This window comes from Gossypium hirsutum, chromosome A11 (assembly GCF_007990345.1).
Source record: "Gossypium hirsutum isolate 1008001.06 chromosome A11, Gossypium_hirsutum_v2.1, whole genome shotgun sequence".
Lineage (NCBI taxonomy): Eukaryota > Viridiplantae > Streptophyta > Magnoliopsida > Malvales > Malvaceae > Gossypium > Gossypium hirsutum.
Window position 1 is genome coordinate 11587424 of NC_053434.1, and position 15805 is coordinate 11603228.

At 31.3% G+C, this 15805-nt stretch overlaps 1 protein-coding gene across 2 annotated transcripts; it reads right to left on the minus strand.

Annotated features, from left to right (window-relative positions):
* Window positions 1-2627: 2627 nt before the first annotated feature.
* LOC107895304 (WRKY transcription factor 23) lies at window positions 2628-4603 on the minus strand. Of its 2 annotated transcripts, none has more exons than XM_041081055.1 (3): window positions 3829-4598; window positions 3457-3714; window positions 2628-3318 (listed from the first exon to the last, which is right to left on the minus strand). In XM_041081055.1, the coding sequence occupies exons 1-3, from the start codon at window positions 4215-4217 to the stop codon at window positions 2913-2915; spliced, it is 1053 nt and encodes a 350-aa protein (XP_040936989.1). In that variant the 5' UTR covers window positions 4218-4598; the 3' UTR covers window positions 2628-2912. The 2 variants fall into 2 exon arrangements, with proteins under 2 accessions (XP_040936989.1, XP_016676103.1); XM_016820614.2 differs by having other exon boundaries at window positions 2724-3318; window positions 3457-3600; window positions 3829-4603.
* Between the last annotated feature and the right edge of the window lie 11202 nt (window positions 4604-15805).

Sequence of the window (15805 nt, forward strand, 5' to 3'; positions counted from 1 at the left end):
AGTATTAGTTAAACATTAGACAACAAATGAGCTAATATTTGTTTCTATTTTGCTTTACATGGAAAAGTCACGTGAGGACAATATAAAAAAAGTACTAATGTAATTCATGAATAATTTTATTAACCAATATGTTCAAAAAATTATAAGTATACAAATGAATATACTATACTTAGAGCACTGGATCCAACATCTTGTTCATTTGCCATTTAAAGCACTTGCTAATTTAAAAATCAATTTTCATTCATTTTGCTCACTTAACAATTTAGTCTCTATACTATTCTTATTAACCATTTTAATTTAGTATAACTTAATAATTCAATTTCACTCTCCCATACTCGACACGTAATTATTCGATTCTAATTTATTATTAACTTGATTTACAAATTCGACCCTAAAATTGATTTTTTCCAACGTCATTGAAAATTGGGTTGTTACACAATTGTTATGGGTTCAAATCTCACCATATATATTTTTTTATTAGTTTTTTAAAGTGAAAAGACTGAAATACCCTTAAATAATATTACTTATTTTAATTACAAAAGGGCATTCTTGTAATTTTCTAACCGAGTTGTTACTTGGTTGAGGGTGACACCGACTCAATAAAACAGTTAAATAATTATAAATATACAACTGATGAATGTGGTAAAGTGTGCATAATAAAATTAAAATGTATAAAAATATAAATAAAAAAAGAGTTGTAGTTGAATGGTAAATTAAAGGTTTAACGAACGTAATTGGTGTAAATTCAAATCTCACTAAATGCATATTTTTATAGATTTTTTAAAGTGAAAAGACTAAAATACTCTCGAATAATATTACTTGTTTTAATTACGAAAGGGCATTCTCGTGACTTCCTAACCAAGTTATGACTCGATTGAGGCCAAGTTGATGACTCGGTTGAGGGTGACAATGATTCAACCAGAAGCTTAAATTATAGTATAGAAGTATAGATATACAATTGATAAATGTAATAAAGTGTGCATAACAAAATTAAAATGTATAAAAATATTATTTAAAAAACTTTAGTTGAATGGTAAATTAAAGGTTTTATTAATGCAATTGATTTGGATTCAAACTTTACCATATGCATATTTTTATTGGTTTTTTAAGTAAAAAGACTATAATACTCTCAAATAATATTAATTTTTTAATTAAAGATTATGAAAGGGCATTCTCATAACTTCTTAATCGAGTTTGGTGACCCGGTTAAAGATGACATCAACTCAATCAAGAGCTTAAATAATAATATAAATATACAACTGATAGAGGTAATAAAGTATACATAATAAAATTAAAATGTATAAAAATATTAATAAAAAGTTTTAGTTGATAGAAGTTTTATTAATGTTATTTGGCATGAATTCAAATAATACTATATGCATATTTTTATTGATTTTTAAGTGAAAATATTAAAATACCCCAAATAATATTATTTGTTTTAATTATGGAAGGACATTCTCATAACTTTTTAACTAAATTGATGACTCCATTGAGGATAATACCGACTCAATAAAATACTTAAATAATAGAATAAGTATAGATTTTCGAAGTGAAATTGAATTAAAGAGCTGTTGGTCTATGTTCGCTGCTGTCAGGCCAAGATTGGTTCCTCATATTTTAGGTTGTTACAACATAGCAATTTCTTATTACGCCATAAACATTAGGCAACGTCATGTTTCCACCCTTTGGTAACATATGAAATGATTGCAGCCCAAGGATAAATTTAGGTTCAACTTTGATAACCGAATGGCCAATGTTAATCATGCTTCCAACATTCAAGACTATAGCTTACCTGTTATATTCGCTCCTATGTTGCTGCAACAAATATTTGTTAAGATGGATAAAAGTGGGGATTATGTCCTGGGTTGGGGGGCGGCAGTAGGCCCTAGCAATCACGGAATGGATTATCTCGACTTTTTTCTTTATACTAGCTAGCTATACCCTAGAAAGGTAACTGATTTTCCCTTTTGCATTCAGTACCATTTCTTTCCCAATAATCAACCTGGCACTGGCGACAATATTATTCTTTAACAGTGACTGATATTCACATGCCCAGTAGACATCACATATACAACCGCGAAGAAGCTGTCGATAGCGATGTTCAATTCAGACCCCATAATATAATTAGAATAAAAGAATCATTGCTCCATATATATGTGTAATGTATAGTGCATGAATAGGTAAAATGACTTCAATCTCCCTTTAATTAAACAATACACTGAATCCCCCCATCTCACCATTCAATGAACCAAATCTTTGAGATGTAGACGCAAGAAAAGGAGAGTTATTACTATGCAAGTCGATCTCAAGTTATTGTTCCATCTGCCCCAACCCAACTCAAGCATATTTAGCTACTGCACATTCATCTTCTTTCTCACTAAATTCTAACTCCCCCTTCTTTTGTTTCTTTTTTTGCAGGGCCTCATTAGTGCTACGAACATTTTGGATTTGGCTGGTTCCCAGACAAATAGAAAATAGAGAGCTTTCTAGCTTCTGCATTAATTGTTCTCTGAAGAACCCTAGCCCTCAAGCACTACTTAGTTTCATACGGGAATCAATGCATATTCCTTTGATAATAACAAAAACAAAGGTATAGGACAAACAAAGGGTCAGATCACTCAGAAGAGTTAAAGAAAGAACCATTTCCCTGGTGCATAATCTCTACATATCCAGACTAACTAAATGTGGCAAAAAAACATTTAAAAAAAACCCAAATAAGAAACTAAAACCAAGTCCAATTTACAGTAATATTAATCAAGCTTTGCATAAAAGGGGCAGCGAGTTCCTTGTTCAATAAAAATGCCACCTCTCAGCAAAAAAAAAAAAGCCACATACCAGTGAACTGATCATTTCGCTATACCTCTTTCCATTCCAAGTGGAGAATTACATATAAAGGTAATGGATGTTCTAATCTACTCTTCCTTCAGCATATGGGATGGCAGAATGTCCTGAAGAAGGCCATGGTCTTTAAGCAAAGACGGTCCTGGTTCTGGCCCTGGGGTGCAAAAGCGCTTCTGATTAAGAAAAGTGGCGTTAAGGGACCCATTATGGCCAAAGTTCAAAGGAGACAAGTTATCAGTAAAAGGCTGTTGAAAATGCTGGTGATAGTGAGATGGAGTAGTTTGCATTGGCATGCCAAAACTTGCGGCGGAGATGGCTGAATTCAGATGAGAACCAACAAGGTTGGGACGAGGCATGACCGGACTGGGGTGAGTATGTTGGCCTTCGTAAGTGGTTACCACGATGCTTGGATCACTGAAACATCTCTCAACTCTTTTCTTCACATTACATGAGATGGTGGTGCAACGATAATAACTCCTAAGAGAATTAAACAGTGTAAACATTATAACCTATGGAAGTTGCCTGTCTCTGTGATTTTAACTAAATTGGTGAAAAGAATAACATACAGAATGAGGGAACTAAAATAGGTTGAAGTTGGGACATTGAAGTTAGTACCTAGGGAAGGGGCTGTTTTTTACAGCTTTTTGTCCGTACTTTCTCCATCTGTAACCATCTTCCAAATGATCAACCTCGCTCTTTGTCATGAACGCGAATCTCGGTTCTCTCTGTCTCTTCTGATTTGTCTTCTTGGGTTTCAACCTAAACCCATAAACGCCAAAACAACAAAAAATAATCTTCATGATCAGCTTCAAATCACTTTGATGGAAACCAAAACCCTGATATCTTATCCAAATTAATTTCAAAATGGGACACCTGTTTAGCAGTAAACAGGAACACTGGCTCACATAGACGGAAAAGACACATCTTCGTCTCTTTCTCTCTCTTCTTAAGAAAAGAAAATAGTGTAGTATAAAGAGTTGAACTCACTGTTTCTTGGTTTTTCGCTGGTCCTCTTCTTGGTCATCTAGTTTAGCAGGTTCATCATGAGCAGCCTCACTTGATGCAGATGAAATCGTGGAAGAGTTAGGAGTGGCAGGCTGATTGAAAACCTCATGAGGAGATTCGATCTTCGTGGAAGAAAAAGGATTGGGTGGTTGGGTTGCCATTAGAGAGGGAGCCTGCTGTGCTGCCATGATCTCCAATACAGGACTACAGATCAAGTCTTGAACACCCAGCAAGTCCATGAACCCTAACGACCGGATCTTCTCTTCTTCGTTGCTGCTCAAATCAAATATACTTTGTAATGGGAAATCATTCACCGAACACGATGAGTTTCCCAATACATCTTCCACCTTTACACCCTGTTTTCTCTCCATGTATCAATCAAACACTCCAGTTCTTGTTCATCAAAAAGAGCTTGCACACCACAGAAAAGAAGAAGAAGAAGAAGAAGAAGAAGAAGAAGAATGCTTTGTTTAGTGAGAGAAAGAAAGGAAGAGAGTTCTAAAGGAAAGTGAGATTTTTGGCAACTGAGAAAGGGAGAGAGAGAGTTATTAAAGGATCGACGGGCAATTGTAGGTCAAACACTTGTACGGATATTGAACACTGCCGGTTGTCATTCATTGCATGAGGCATGAGCGCCCCATTGTTGGTCGGACAGTGGGGTGGAGGCTTTCATACGTAGATTTTTGGGCGGTCTTTTATCTGGTTCAAGTGTGAACGGAGTTCACCCCCATGTGATATTCTTACGGCATAAACCATAATGATAAAGCTCTTGGCTTCGGTTTGGGTGTATAAATAATTAAAATTATGTTTTTTTTTGTTTATTTAAATTAAATAAAACTATACCTATCTTTATTGTGCATGTGAATCAAACAATACTTTGGATAGCAGGAATAAATTGAAGAAATAAGTTTCGGAAATACAAAAGAAATTTATTTATATACAATTCAATAATTACATTTAATTTTTGCATTACACTCATACTTTTTTCTTCAGACTTCTTAGCACACTTTTAAATGAAAAAAAATATATTTTTTAGCTTGTACCCTTCTAGTCTATATTATTATATAGGGGGACGTGTACGGTTGTGAATTTCGTTTAAGAAGATAAGATAACGTATGTATTAATGTAATGCTTAGATAATTAAATAATATATAAGATTAGTGAGGGGGACTTTCATCCGTCCTATACATATATAAAGATGATGTAATTGTAGGGACAACATGTACGATCCATTGTTTATTTAATTGCATAGGTAATGGGAAAAATAATAGCCTTCTTCCCGGCGAAAATCCTACATAAAGGCAGAAAAGAGAAGGAAAAGAAGATCGGAAATCTGTTTGTTTGGGGTATGGGATTGGAGAGGAAAGAAATTATGAGAAAGCTAAAGTAGATGCACGTGGGGGTGGTGTAGCATATTGCAGAGGCACACTATAATCGTTAATCAATTGCAAATGCAAATGTAAAATCCAAATGGGAATGGGAAGCTGTGATATGATATATGTAATAATTTGCGTGTAAGCTGGACTTAGCTTTGCATGCTTCCATTATTAGGTTCCTAACTCTTTTGGGTAAGGAAATTAAGGATTCATTTAGAGGCTTCTTTTCACACATCATTTCTATCTTTTTCCTTTTTCAGTCATTGATTCTCACATCCACACATCTTAATTACTAACACCCCCATCATATCAACATGTTTAATTTTGTTGGAAGGATAAACGTGAGATGAGACTTTTTTTTTCTGATAAATAAAAATAAATTTTTAAATTAAAACTAATTATATTCTAAACACATCTTATTATCCCATCAATAATTAGCTCTTCCACATTCATACTAAAAAAACTAATTTTGAATATAAATATACAAATTTCTTCTTCTGCCCCTAAGATTATCTAAGATGGAGATGATTAAAAGTTAAGAAAAGGAGAGTTATTATCGATTCCATGTCAACTACTCCCACCTACCATCTCGTGAGAAGCATAAGACGCCTAGCTTGCCCAATGAGATCTGTACTAATAGGACCATATAATTATGCTTGTATAACGCAAACTAGACAAATGATTCTATGAAGAAAACCTTTTATATCCATTCTCCAAATAAAATATTACTAACTTATTTTCACATGAAATTCTCCCTCTAAGACCCCAAACTACACGACAGTCTTATCCACTCGTAGCTTTCACTAGAGATACGGCATTAATTTTCATCTACTACCATATCCAGCACGATTCCGTATTATAATCAACTTTCTGAATCCAACAAGGATAGAAATAATACAAGTATGTAAAATCCAAGCTTAAAGACTAGAAGCCGAGAACTCTTTTTCTTGTTTTGTTGTATTACGTGAAATTCAAAAACCAAAGCGGCGGCCATGAATCATGATGATAAAGGGCCGGCTTGGCTGTCTGTGCCCATAGAGGACCGCACACCGATAGCATGCGACCGTTGGAGCCTTTCGCCACCTTTCTCGATCGCACACGTGGTCTTTGCCTTTGCCTACGGACTTTGCTTTTGTGGGACCGGACCTCCTTATTTTCTTTTTATTTTTTGTGGGAGGTCACCGCTAACTTCCACGTGGTTGATCCAACGGGTGAGATTTTCGTGGAGATGATGACATCAGGAAGCACGTGGCCTTGATTGTGCCGTGACTTTGGCTTTTTGGCCGAGAATGTATATGTTACATTTCATGCCTTCTCCTCTCCTACCACGTTACAAGATTTGGGATCATTCATTTTAATTGGACCGTTCTTGCCTTTTTCCAAAAATTCAAAGCCTTGTTTTGGAAATTTATTTCTCAGGTTTTTTTTTTCATTTTATTTCTCTTGATATGATAATAACAATAATACTAACTTCATGTTAATACGAAAATCCAATCTCAATCCAGAAATTTTATCTTTTATTAATTTATAACTTCATTCCTTTTGAAACAACTAAATAAAAATATTTTTATTTTTAAAAGACTAAAGTGTAATTTTATTATACAATAATTTTTCTTTGATAAAAATTACATAATAATTTTTAATTTTATAATTTATGGAAAGATTAAAGTCCTTGGTGATATTAAATTGTTCGTATTCAAAACTTGTTTAAAACAATAATTAAAATTATTATTTGAAACCCAACTGACATGAATTTAAAATTAGCATCATGGCTTTTTTAGCCTTTCAAGTTTAAAGTCATTTTAGTTATTTATTTAATTTTTTATCTTTTGTAACTTTTGAACTTGTATTTTTTTTGTCAAATCTTTTCAAAATAGATGAAAAAGTTAATGTTTACTAATTTTGTTGACATGGCATCCACATAGATTGCCACATAGATGACATGTTGCCATTTAATTAACTTTTTTTAAATTTAAAAAATACTTTTTTATATTTTTAATGATTTTTAATTATTAATGATGGTTTTTATAAAAAAAATTTCAAATGTTTAAAATTTAAAAAAATTTAAATGTTGATGTGTTATCCATGTGGCAATCCACGTGTATGCAACGTTAATAAAGTTAAATATGTTATTTTTTCCAGTCATTTTTGGATAATTTGATAAAAAAAATACAAATTCAATAATTAAAAAAGACGAAAAATAAAATATAAAACTAAAATAATTTTTTTATAAAATTAGAGCTCATATGATTTATTTTTAAAATTTTATCAACTCTCTCAATTTGTATTAGTTAAAAAATGAATTCATAGAAATCTGAAAAATATGAGAAAGACCTTTAATAGCAAAATCAAGGGACTTTTTATTTAAATAATAAAAAAATTTTAAGAGAATTGAAATGAAAAGTAAAAGGTGGCATTGCATACATATAAAGAAACATCACCTATAAAAATTAATATTTTAATAGAATAAATAAAATAATAAATAATAATATTTTAATTAAAAGGGAAGTCCAGCAACACCCCTTTTTTTAACCCACCTTCTTATTTTTTTTAAAATTTCATACTTTTTAAATAAATTTTATTGTAATTTTTTAGTTTTTATAATTTTATTTTATTTCATAAAAAATAGTTGAGTTGTTTTATTTTTATAATTTTTTAGTATTTTATAATTATAAATTTTTGAATATTTAGAATAATGATTAAGTTAATTAATTTTTATAAAATTAACATAAAATCATTAGGGTAAATTCCTTAAATAGTCACTCAAGTTTTTTAACGAGTTTTTATTTTAGTCGTCGAATTCTTTTTTGTTAATACTTAGTCACTCCCATTAGGTGAATTTCTAATTCTAGTCACTCCACCATTAAAATATACTTGGTCGTCAAATAAAATGCCAATGTGACCTTCTTTTGATTGGTATAATAACAAAATTAGCTCCTAATATTTTGCACATTATATCATGTTGATTCTATTTCTAAAAAAATTCAATACATTTTACCTTCAAGGTTTACACATTATCAACTCAATTATTGTTATAAATATTCAAAAATTTATAATTATAAAATATTAAAAATTAAAATTATAAAAAAAAACAATTCAACCATGTTTATTGAATAAAATTAAACTATGGAAACTATAAAATATAAAATTAAAAACAACAAGAAGGTGGGTTGCCACCCCTTTTAATTAAAATATTATTTTTTATACGTGATGTCGCTTGACATGTAACCGATATCACCTTTTTATTGTTTATTTCAATCAATTTTTGTAAATACTTTGTTTCGTCTAAAATTTGTAAATTATTTAAATAAAAAAACCCCCAAACTAAGGCATGCACTAATATCTTTCTTACTAAAATTGAAAGAAAGAAAATGTAGGTGACAATAAACAGAAAACTAAAATAGTAGGCTACAGTGCAAGAGGAGGAAAACTTGATAGACTAATATAATAGGATCACGAAGTTGATGAACTTTGGGAGAAGTTTAATCTAAGTTTTTACTCTTCTTTAAATGGGAACTTGAACTTACTTTTTTAAGAACGTAATTATTGACATTCTAGCCCTAGGAGTTCAATATGGTAATACCAATAATAATTAATTAAAGAAAATGGATAATCATAGTGACGATCAAAATTATAATTTTGTCAACATCTTTTGTTAGAATAGTATATAAATTAAATATATATTTTATTGGGTTCAACCATATTAATTGCATCTTGTAATATATACAATTAATAAAATCTTTAATTAAATTGATGTTATAATGCAATGATATTTTAATCTTTTTAATTTTGAAAAAAAATAATAAAAATATGCATAGGGTGTTTCAACTCATGTCTATTACATTGAAAAAACTCTACTCAACCAAGTCTTTATATTGACTTATTTATACATTTTAATTTTGTTATACACATTCTATTACTTTCATCACTTAACAATTATATGTTATTTTAAACACACGTCAATCTTCTGAAGCTATGGTTTCTACATGCATACATATGTGATAGGATTTCTAGTTGTAACAAAACATTTGATCTTTTTTTTTTTATCATCCATGTTCGTTTTACAGTTTAATTCAAGTTTTGTGACTAACTTTCCTAACAATATCATCTACAAGGTTGAAACTTACGTTTTATTATTGAGAATACGATGTATCTTACCGTTGTATTCAACATACTATTTAAAATAGAATAAAAACAATGTAAGTAATTTATAATATTATTCATATATCATATCTAATGTTTAAATTTGTAATTTGTATTAAGCAAGAGTGATGCGAAGGAGGTTTGACATTTTGTGATTATGAATCCTAAAACTCTCTCAACATATACTTTAGCTCAGCCTTATTTTCAATTATACTTAATCCTTTTCCAACTTACAATTCACCATTTCTTTTACTGTGTTTGCTTTAATCCTTTTCATAATACATTTCCACTTGTTTGTAATAATTTTCTCAATTCTAAATAGTACTGATTCATGCATCTACTCTGGAACTCTTAATTTCTGGAAAACATGTTAAAAAGATTTGACGTATAATTGTACTTCTTTTTGGACTTGAATAAAAAGAACAAGTGGTTGGGAAATACAAGTAGTGTAGCCTCTATACAGATTTGGAACGACAAGGGAAGTCAAGTTTATACGCGGCATTGGAATATTCTTTGCCAGGCTGCTTTGTTTTGTTTTTGCAACACATTCACATCCATATTCATTATTTAAATTATTCACAATTTACCAAATTAAACCATACACGCTATATAAACAACTTTATTTATGTTTTTCATGATCTATGGGTGGTGTACAGTGCACTGTATGATTAACTATTTTGGGTATTTCTTAAATTAATCCTTTTACATATTTCTATTATAATTATGGCCGAAAAAAAACTGCCCAGACCAAAAATTACTCCAACCCAATATATTTACACGTTTTATGGAATGCAATTTTAAAAAATCGCGATTACTCGAAATCGAATTGAATTCTATTTTTTATTTAATATATTATTAATTTTAATTTTTTTTAAGATATAAAATATTTAAAATGGTAAAAACAATTTAAATGTTTTAGAGAAAAATATTGTTTTTAAAATATTTATTAAAAGGACCTTGGGAATTTATTAAATAATCAAATCATTTTATAGAAATAAATTTAAAAAATTAAAAATAAAAAGTTAATATAAAAAAATCAAAAAAGAACTTCACGTCACGGATATCACCCCTAATTATAGTACATGCTTGGATAAGTTTGGGAGCTCAAGAAACAGGCAAGGTATATGCCTTACTCTTGCATTTTTTTTTTAAATTTATTAAAGTTTCTTTTCCTTATTTTATTCCTTCTTTTGCCAACTCATCATCGTCCATTACCTTGGAAGCCAATAGACTAAACAGGGTTTTATAAATGATTTTCATAATTAATTACTAAATCTTACATCTGAATTACAATGATCAATACATATCCATCTAATTAATTGATATTACACTTTTGTTCCTTTCAAATCTTTGAATATTAATTCTTCTTTTTGGTTGGTTTTAAAGATGTTAATGAGTTACAATTAAGAAAAAGAATTGCTGGCTTGAATTTAAGCTATTTATTTCCCCTTCTTCTTCTTAATATATATATATATTAATGGCTCTCTAAAGATACTGTACAAATAAAATAATTAATGAGACATCATGAGAAGATGATCAAGAATTGGTACAAAATTTGTGATTCAACGTCAATGAAATTGTTTGTCTGGTTAATAATTTAAAAGTGCTAATAGAGTGTTCAATAAGGATAAAGGATAAGGAGCAAGGAAGAAATCAAAGTGTCCTTGTGTAGGTCGGTTGATCAAAACAAGAATAAAATGATAGGTTGATTGTGGAGGGAGTATTTGCTCACAATGACTTTAATTTAAGAGTCAATCCCTTCTTAATTGTTGATTAGAGCATTTATAGGAGAGGTTCTCTTGTCCATTAGTGTGACGTAGTAAATTGTTATGAAAAAAATTATCCTCATCCAATCCATGAAAGGCATGCATCATGGGCCTATTTCGCCATTCATTCAATCATTACGAAGTTGTTACGCTTAAGTAGGTCTCTATGACCTTGAGGACGGTTCACATTTGAAAAGTATTCATACTTAAAAAGGTAGGTGCCTAACCCTTTTTGAGAAGAGTGAAGGGTCAACAACGCAAGAGCAAGAGATTAATGCTACTTTAATCAAAACGAAAGATAAGTAAGAGAGGTATAACAAAAAAAATATAATATATATGATTTTTCAAATTTTAATTCTAATAAAAATATTCAATATAAATATGAGGAACTTGTAAGGAGGATATTTAAGCATTTAATATACAGTTGACTATTTGTTAATTGAGAGGATGAATATGGACAACGTTTTAAATTAAAAAGTTAGGCAAGATTCAAATTAAAATATGATTTGTGTAACTCATTTTTGTACTCATGTGATAATAAATTAAGTATAAATATCCATAAAATGATAAATAAGTTGGCAATTAGCCTTCATTATCGGCAGGCCAAGAGCTAAAACCATAAAGCGTTTATATAAACAGATTTGATAACTATATCATTAAAAAACTCACCAACTTGGAAAGGAAGCCGTGAACTTATCCTTTTTCGTTACCATGTTATATAGCTCGTGAATGAGAGTTGAACATTTTTCAGTTTCATCTTTTTGTGAATCATATATTGATTGTTGACCCATTTCAAGAGCAGGAGAGTTGCACATGGCAATGGCATGGGCATGGGCAAGTCAAAGCCGAAAAGGATTTTGGCATGTTCAACATGATCTTCGAATAATAAAATGTATTCATGGTAAAATCTGTATGTAAGAGAGAGAAGGAGACAAAGGGAAAGAGACAAAATGTCGAAAATTTATTGTGGGGTGGCAGAAATCTGGTTGATGGGATTGGGATCCTATGATCTGCTTTCCTTTCTACTGTCTGCAAGTGTGCGTCTAACGTCTTTACCAGAGAGATAAGACTGTTCAGAGTCGGAGGATGTCTCTATTTGACTTTGACCTAAATTGATTCCCACAATTTAGATGAGGTAATAAATAATAATGGTGAGTTTAAATGTGACGCTACAAGCAGCCATGCACCAACATGTTTCTATGTTTTATTTCAACCAAAAACAAAAACATGTTACTATCACCTTTTACCACTTACAAGACAGTATCCATTTACTTTTCTGACAACCAAAAAAAATACAAATTTACCTTTACCGACAAACACAGTAAACATTGTCTTTGTAGTTTGATGCTGCTGTCTTGGAAATTTTAGAATGGAATCCCAAAATCTGAAACTTTTGTCATAGAGATCGGTGCTTTTTTTATTATTTAAATTCATAAAAATAATATAGGTCATAAATTAATTATTGAATTCCAAAGTCACATGTTTAATGAGTATTATAATAAATTTCAACTGAAAGATTAAAAAGAATGGATCTGCAACTATCACAGTATATAGAGTTTTTATTAGATTTCAACGAGGTTGTGAACTGAAGAAAGAAAGTGAAGATTGAACATATGGAGAGAGAAAAATAAAGCAATAACTTTATGGGTAAATTACACTACAGGTCACTCAATTATTACTTTTAATTTTTTATCACTTAATTATCAATTTTTTTAAATTTGGTCACTCCACTATTTTTTTTACCAAACTATCAATCTTTTTAATTTCATCACTCAATCTGCTTTTTAGTTGATTTCTGTTGATGATCATATCAACTTATGGGACACATCCATCCACCCATCATCATCATGAGCTTTGCCTCACCGAACAAGCAACCACTTGCCAAGAAAGCGACCTAAAATATCCGACAACCTGCTCTTTGTTAACACCTCGGTGACCAAAGGATCAACTCTTTTTGTGCCTTTAACATGGGTGCCTTCTTTATCGTTCAAGTTCATTGAAGAGAGAAGCATAAGTAGGGCCTTTTTTGTTCGCTTGGCATGGCGATCCCTTTAGGTGTTTGGTCCAAAGCTTAAATAGCAATCTCAACCAATTTTTGGCAATACCTAAAGGAGTCAACCCCGTTGGCAACGGCATTACTAATGTCCAAAGCCTTGACGGCCCGTTCTAGGAATTCAGGGATCAAGCGATCAAAAGGAGGCTTAGAGAGCTGGGAAGGGTCACAATCCATAATGAGAATAGCCTCGAATTCAGCTTCGCAATAAAGGAAAACATCGATGAATCTGCGTAGCCAGGAAATTGAGAGAAGGGCATTGTCCTCAGGTGGTGATGACAGTTCGGTGAAGAGATGAGAAAATTTTTTTGGGTTAATTTTTAAAAAATTATGATTAAATCGATATAATATATAAAAATCAAAAATTAAATTTATTATTATACTTATTTCTTAATTGTCACATCACTCATAAGATATTTAAAGACACTTATTAAAAATGAATAAATAATAATTTAGATTAGTTGGGTGAACAAGTTAAAAAAAATTAATAATTCAGTAACAAAAATAAAATAGGACAATAAATGAGTCACTTGTGATATACTTTAGGAGGTTTTTTATTTAAATAATATAAAAATATTTTTAAAAAATAATACGAGATGGGTGAAGTTGAAAATCTATTAGCTGGTCCGATATGATTACCTTGTTTGTAATTTGGTAGGTGCCGACGCATTTTGCACGATTGCTTCTTCATTGGAAATTTCGGCTATGACAACTGACCAGAATGTCGGTCTTGTTTGATTCTTTCCACATCCAGTTTTGTTTCTCAACTAAAACGTGTCGGCGTTCGTCATCAACAACATCATAGAGTTTGCCAACTATTCTGTTAGCTTCGAATTCCAGTTTTATGCGAAGTTTCAACTTTATCACACACTTCGTCCAGAGGCAAAAGGTTAACAAGTTTAAAATTACTTGATATTGTTGCGTATTAAAAGCTTAGCAAGGTGAATGCTCCCACAATGATGCGTTGATACGGCATTGGAAAGGTTCCAAATCTTGAAACACTGCCTGATATCACGAGGGAAAGATCCTGTCCTGTCTAAGCCTTTACCCTTTCATTCTACTTTGCCGGGCCATCCAAATCTTTTCTTAAACTTAAACTTTGTTTCAAAATGCATCCACATATCACTCCCTCCAAAAAAAGAAAAACAAAAATCCCTACCAAATTGTCATCATTTCACAGAGATCAAAGACAACTTTCCTCCGGCTCATTTGCACTTGGATAACCGAAGGTTCTCAAATCCTACCTGGATCCTCGTCTGAGCGATACCATGGTGACCAGCTTAAGAGTTGGGTGGTCGATGTTACTAATCATCCAAACAAGCACACACAAGGGCAGATAGAAATTTACACACCATGTCCATAGTTCAATCTTTCTGCATTGCATTGAAACCCCTTAAGTTGGAAGAGCTGTACCAAGCTCAGTCTTACTGCTGAACTGTAAGAGGAGAAAATTATAAAAGTGAGTCCCCCTCTAGTCAAGAGTTCGTAAATAGGATTATAAGAATGCTCACTCTAGTTGCCAGTATCAGTATATGACATAATTGACATGTTCAAAACTAGATGTTTTTAGGTTATATATCCTTTACTTATATTGACAAAAGTAATAGCATTCAATTTATATTACCTATTCTGTTCGGAAGCTCCCTAATACCGAAATGTAAAACAAACTTTATGAATGAGGAGAGAGAGAGAACCTGAAAAGGTGACCCTAACACCCTAGATTATAGAAGCCATTTCTGCTGCAACCAAAGATTCATAGCTCTCCTTTTTCATATGTCAGGTTCAAGTATCAACGATACAGAATCATGTGGTGCTCAATGTTTGCAAAAAATCACCCACCACAAGATATGTTGAACTTTCTGCTTCCTTCATCAAATTAAGGCAAGGAGCAAATCCTGGTGGAAGCAAACTATAGAAACCAAAAAGCGTCAGCTCTTTTTTTTGGAAATCTTACTAAAAGTTCATGTTTAAGCAATTTATAGAAGAAAATTTCTTAACGTCGTTTGCAGAACCATTAATTACTGGCACATTGCAATTGCACTAAGCTTGGAAAAGAAGCTATAATTAATGAAACATCGACAGAGCTTACAATAAATCTGTCTTAGATGGCTACCCATAGCATAGGTGATACAAGAGTAAAAACCAGTAATGCCGTAAAAGGGTGAAAACAATCCAAAATAGAAAAAACAGAGTAGTTAGTTTATGCTATTGATTACTCCTTATGAGGAAAAGGATTTCAAATACGACAAGAATAAGTTAGCAAGTCTTTTCCTTTGGTACCTAGGAGTCAAAATGCCATATTTCTATCAAAGATGACTCTTCAAAGTTCAAACCAAGGAAAAGACTGCAAACTGACCAAATTCAATCAGGTTGTAACATAAAATTGAGTTTTCTATTGGTATTACTATTAAAAATCAGAACAATTAATTCAATGCAAAAACTTATTTGTGAATGCTGATGAATCATCGCTGAGTAAAATTTAATTCAATTTGAAAAAATTAAAAAAAATTAAATTTTAAATTATTCGAATTAAATTGATTGAGTTAATCGAATCAATCCGAATTTTTTTTCAAATTTCGACTTCGAATCGAGACTTTTCGAATTCGAATAACTCGAATAAT

Bases quoted from the DNA above. Each gene is read 5' to 3' on its own strand.
- LOC107895304 (XM_041081055.1), bottom strand. From the start codon at position 4,217: ATGGAGAGAAAACAGGGTGTAAAGGTGGAAGATGTATTGGGAAACTCA. The intron at 3,715-3,828 runs GTGAGTTCAACT...ACTGCTAAACAG, and splicing joins CAGCGAAAAACCAAGAAACA to GTGTCCCATTTTGAAATTAA. The intron at 3,319-3,456 runs GTACTAACTTCA...TAATTCTCTTAG, and splicing joins AAAAACAGCCCCTTCCCTAG to GAGTTATTATCGTTGCACCA.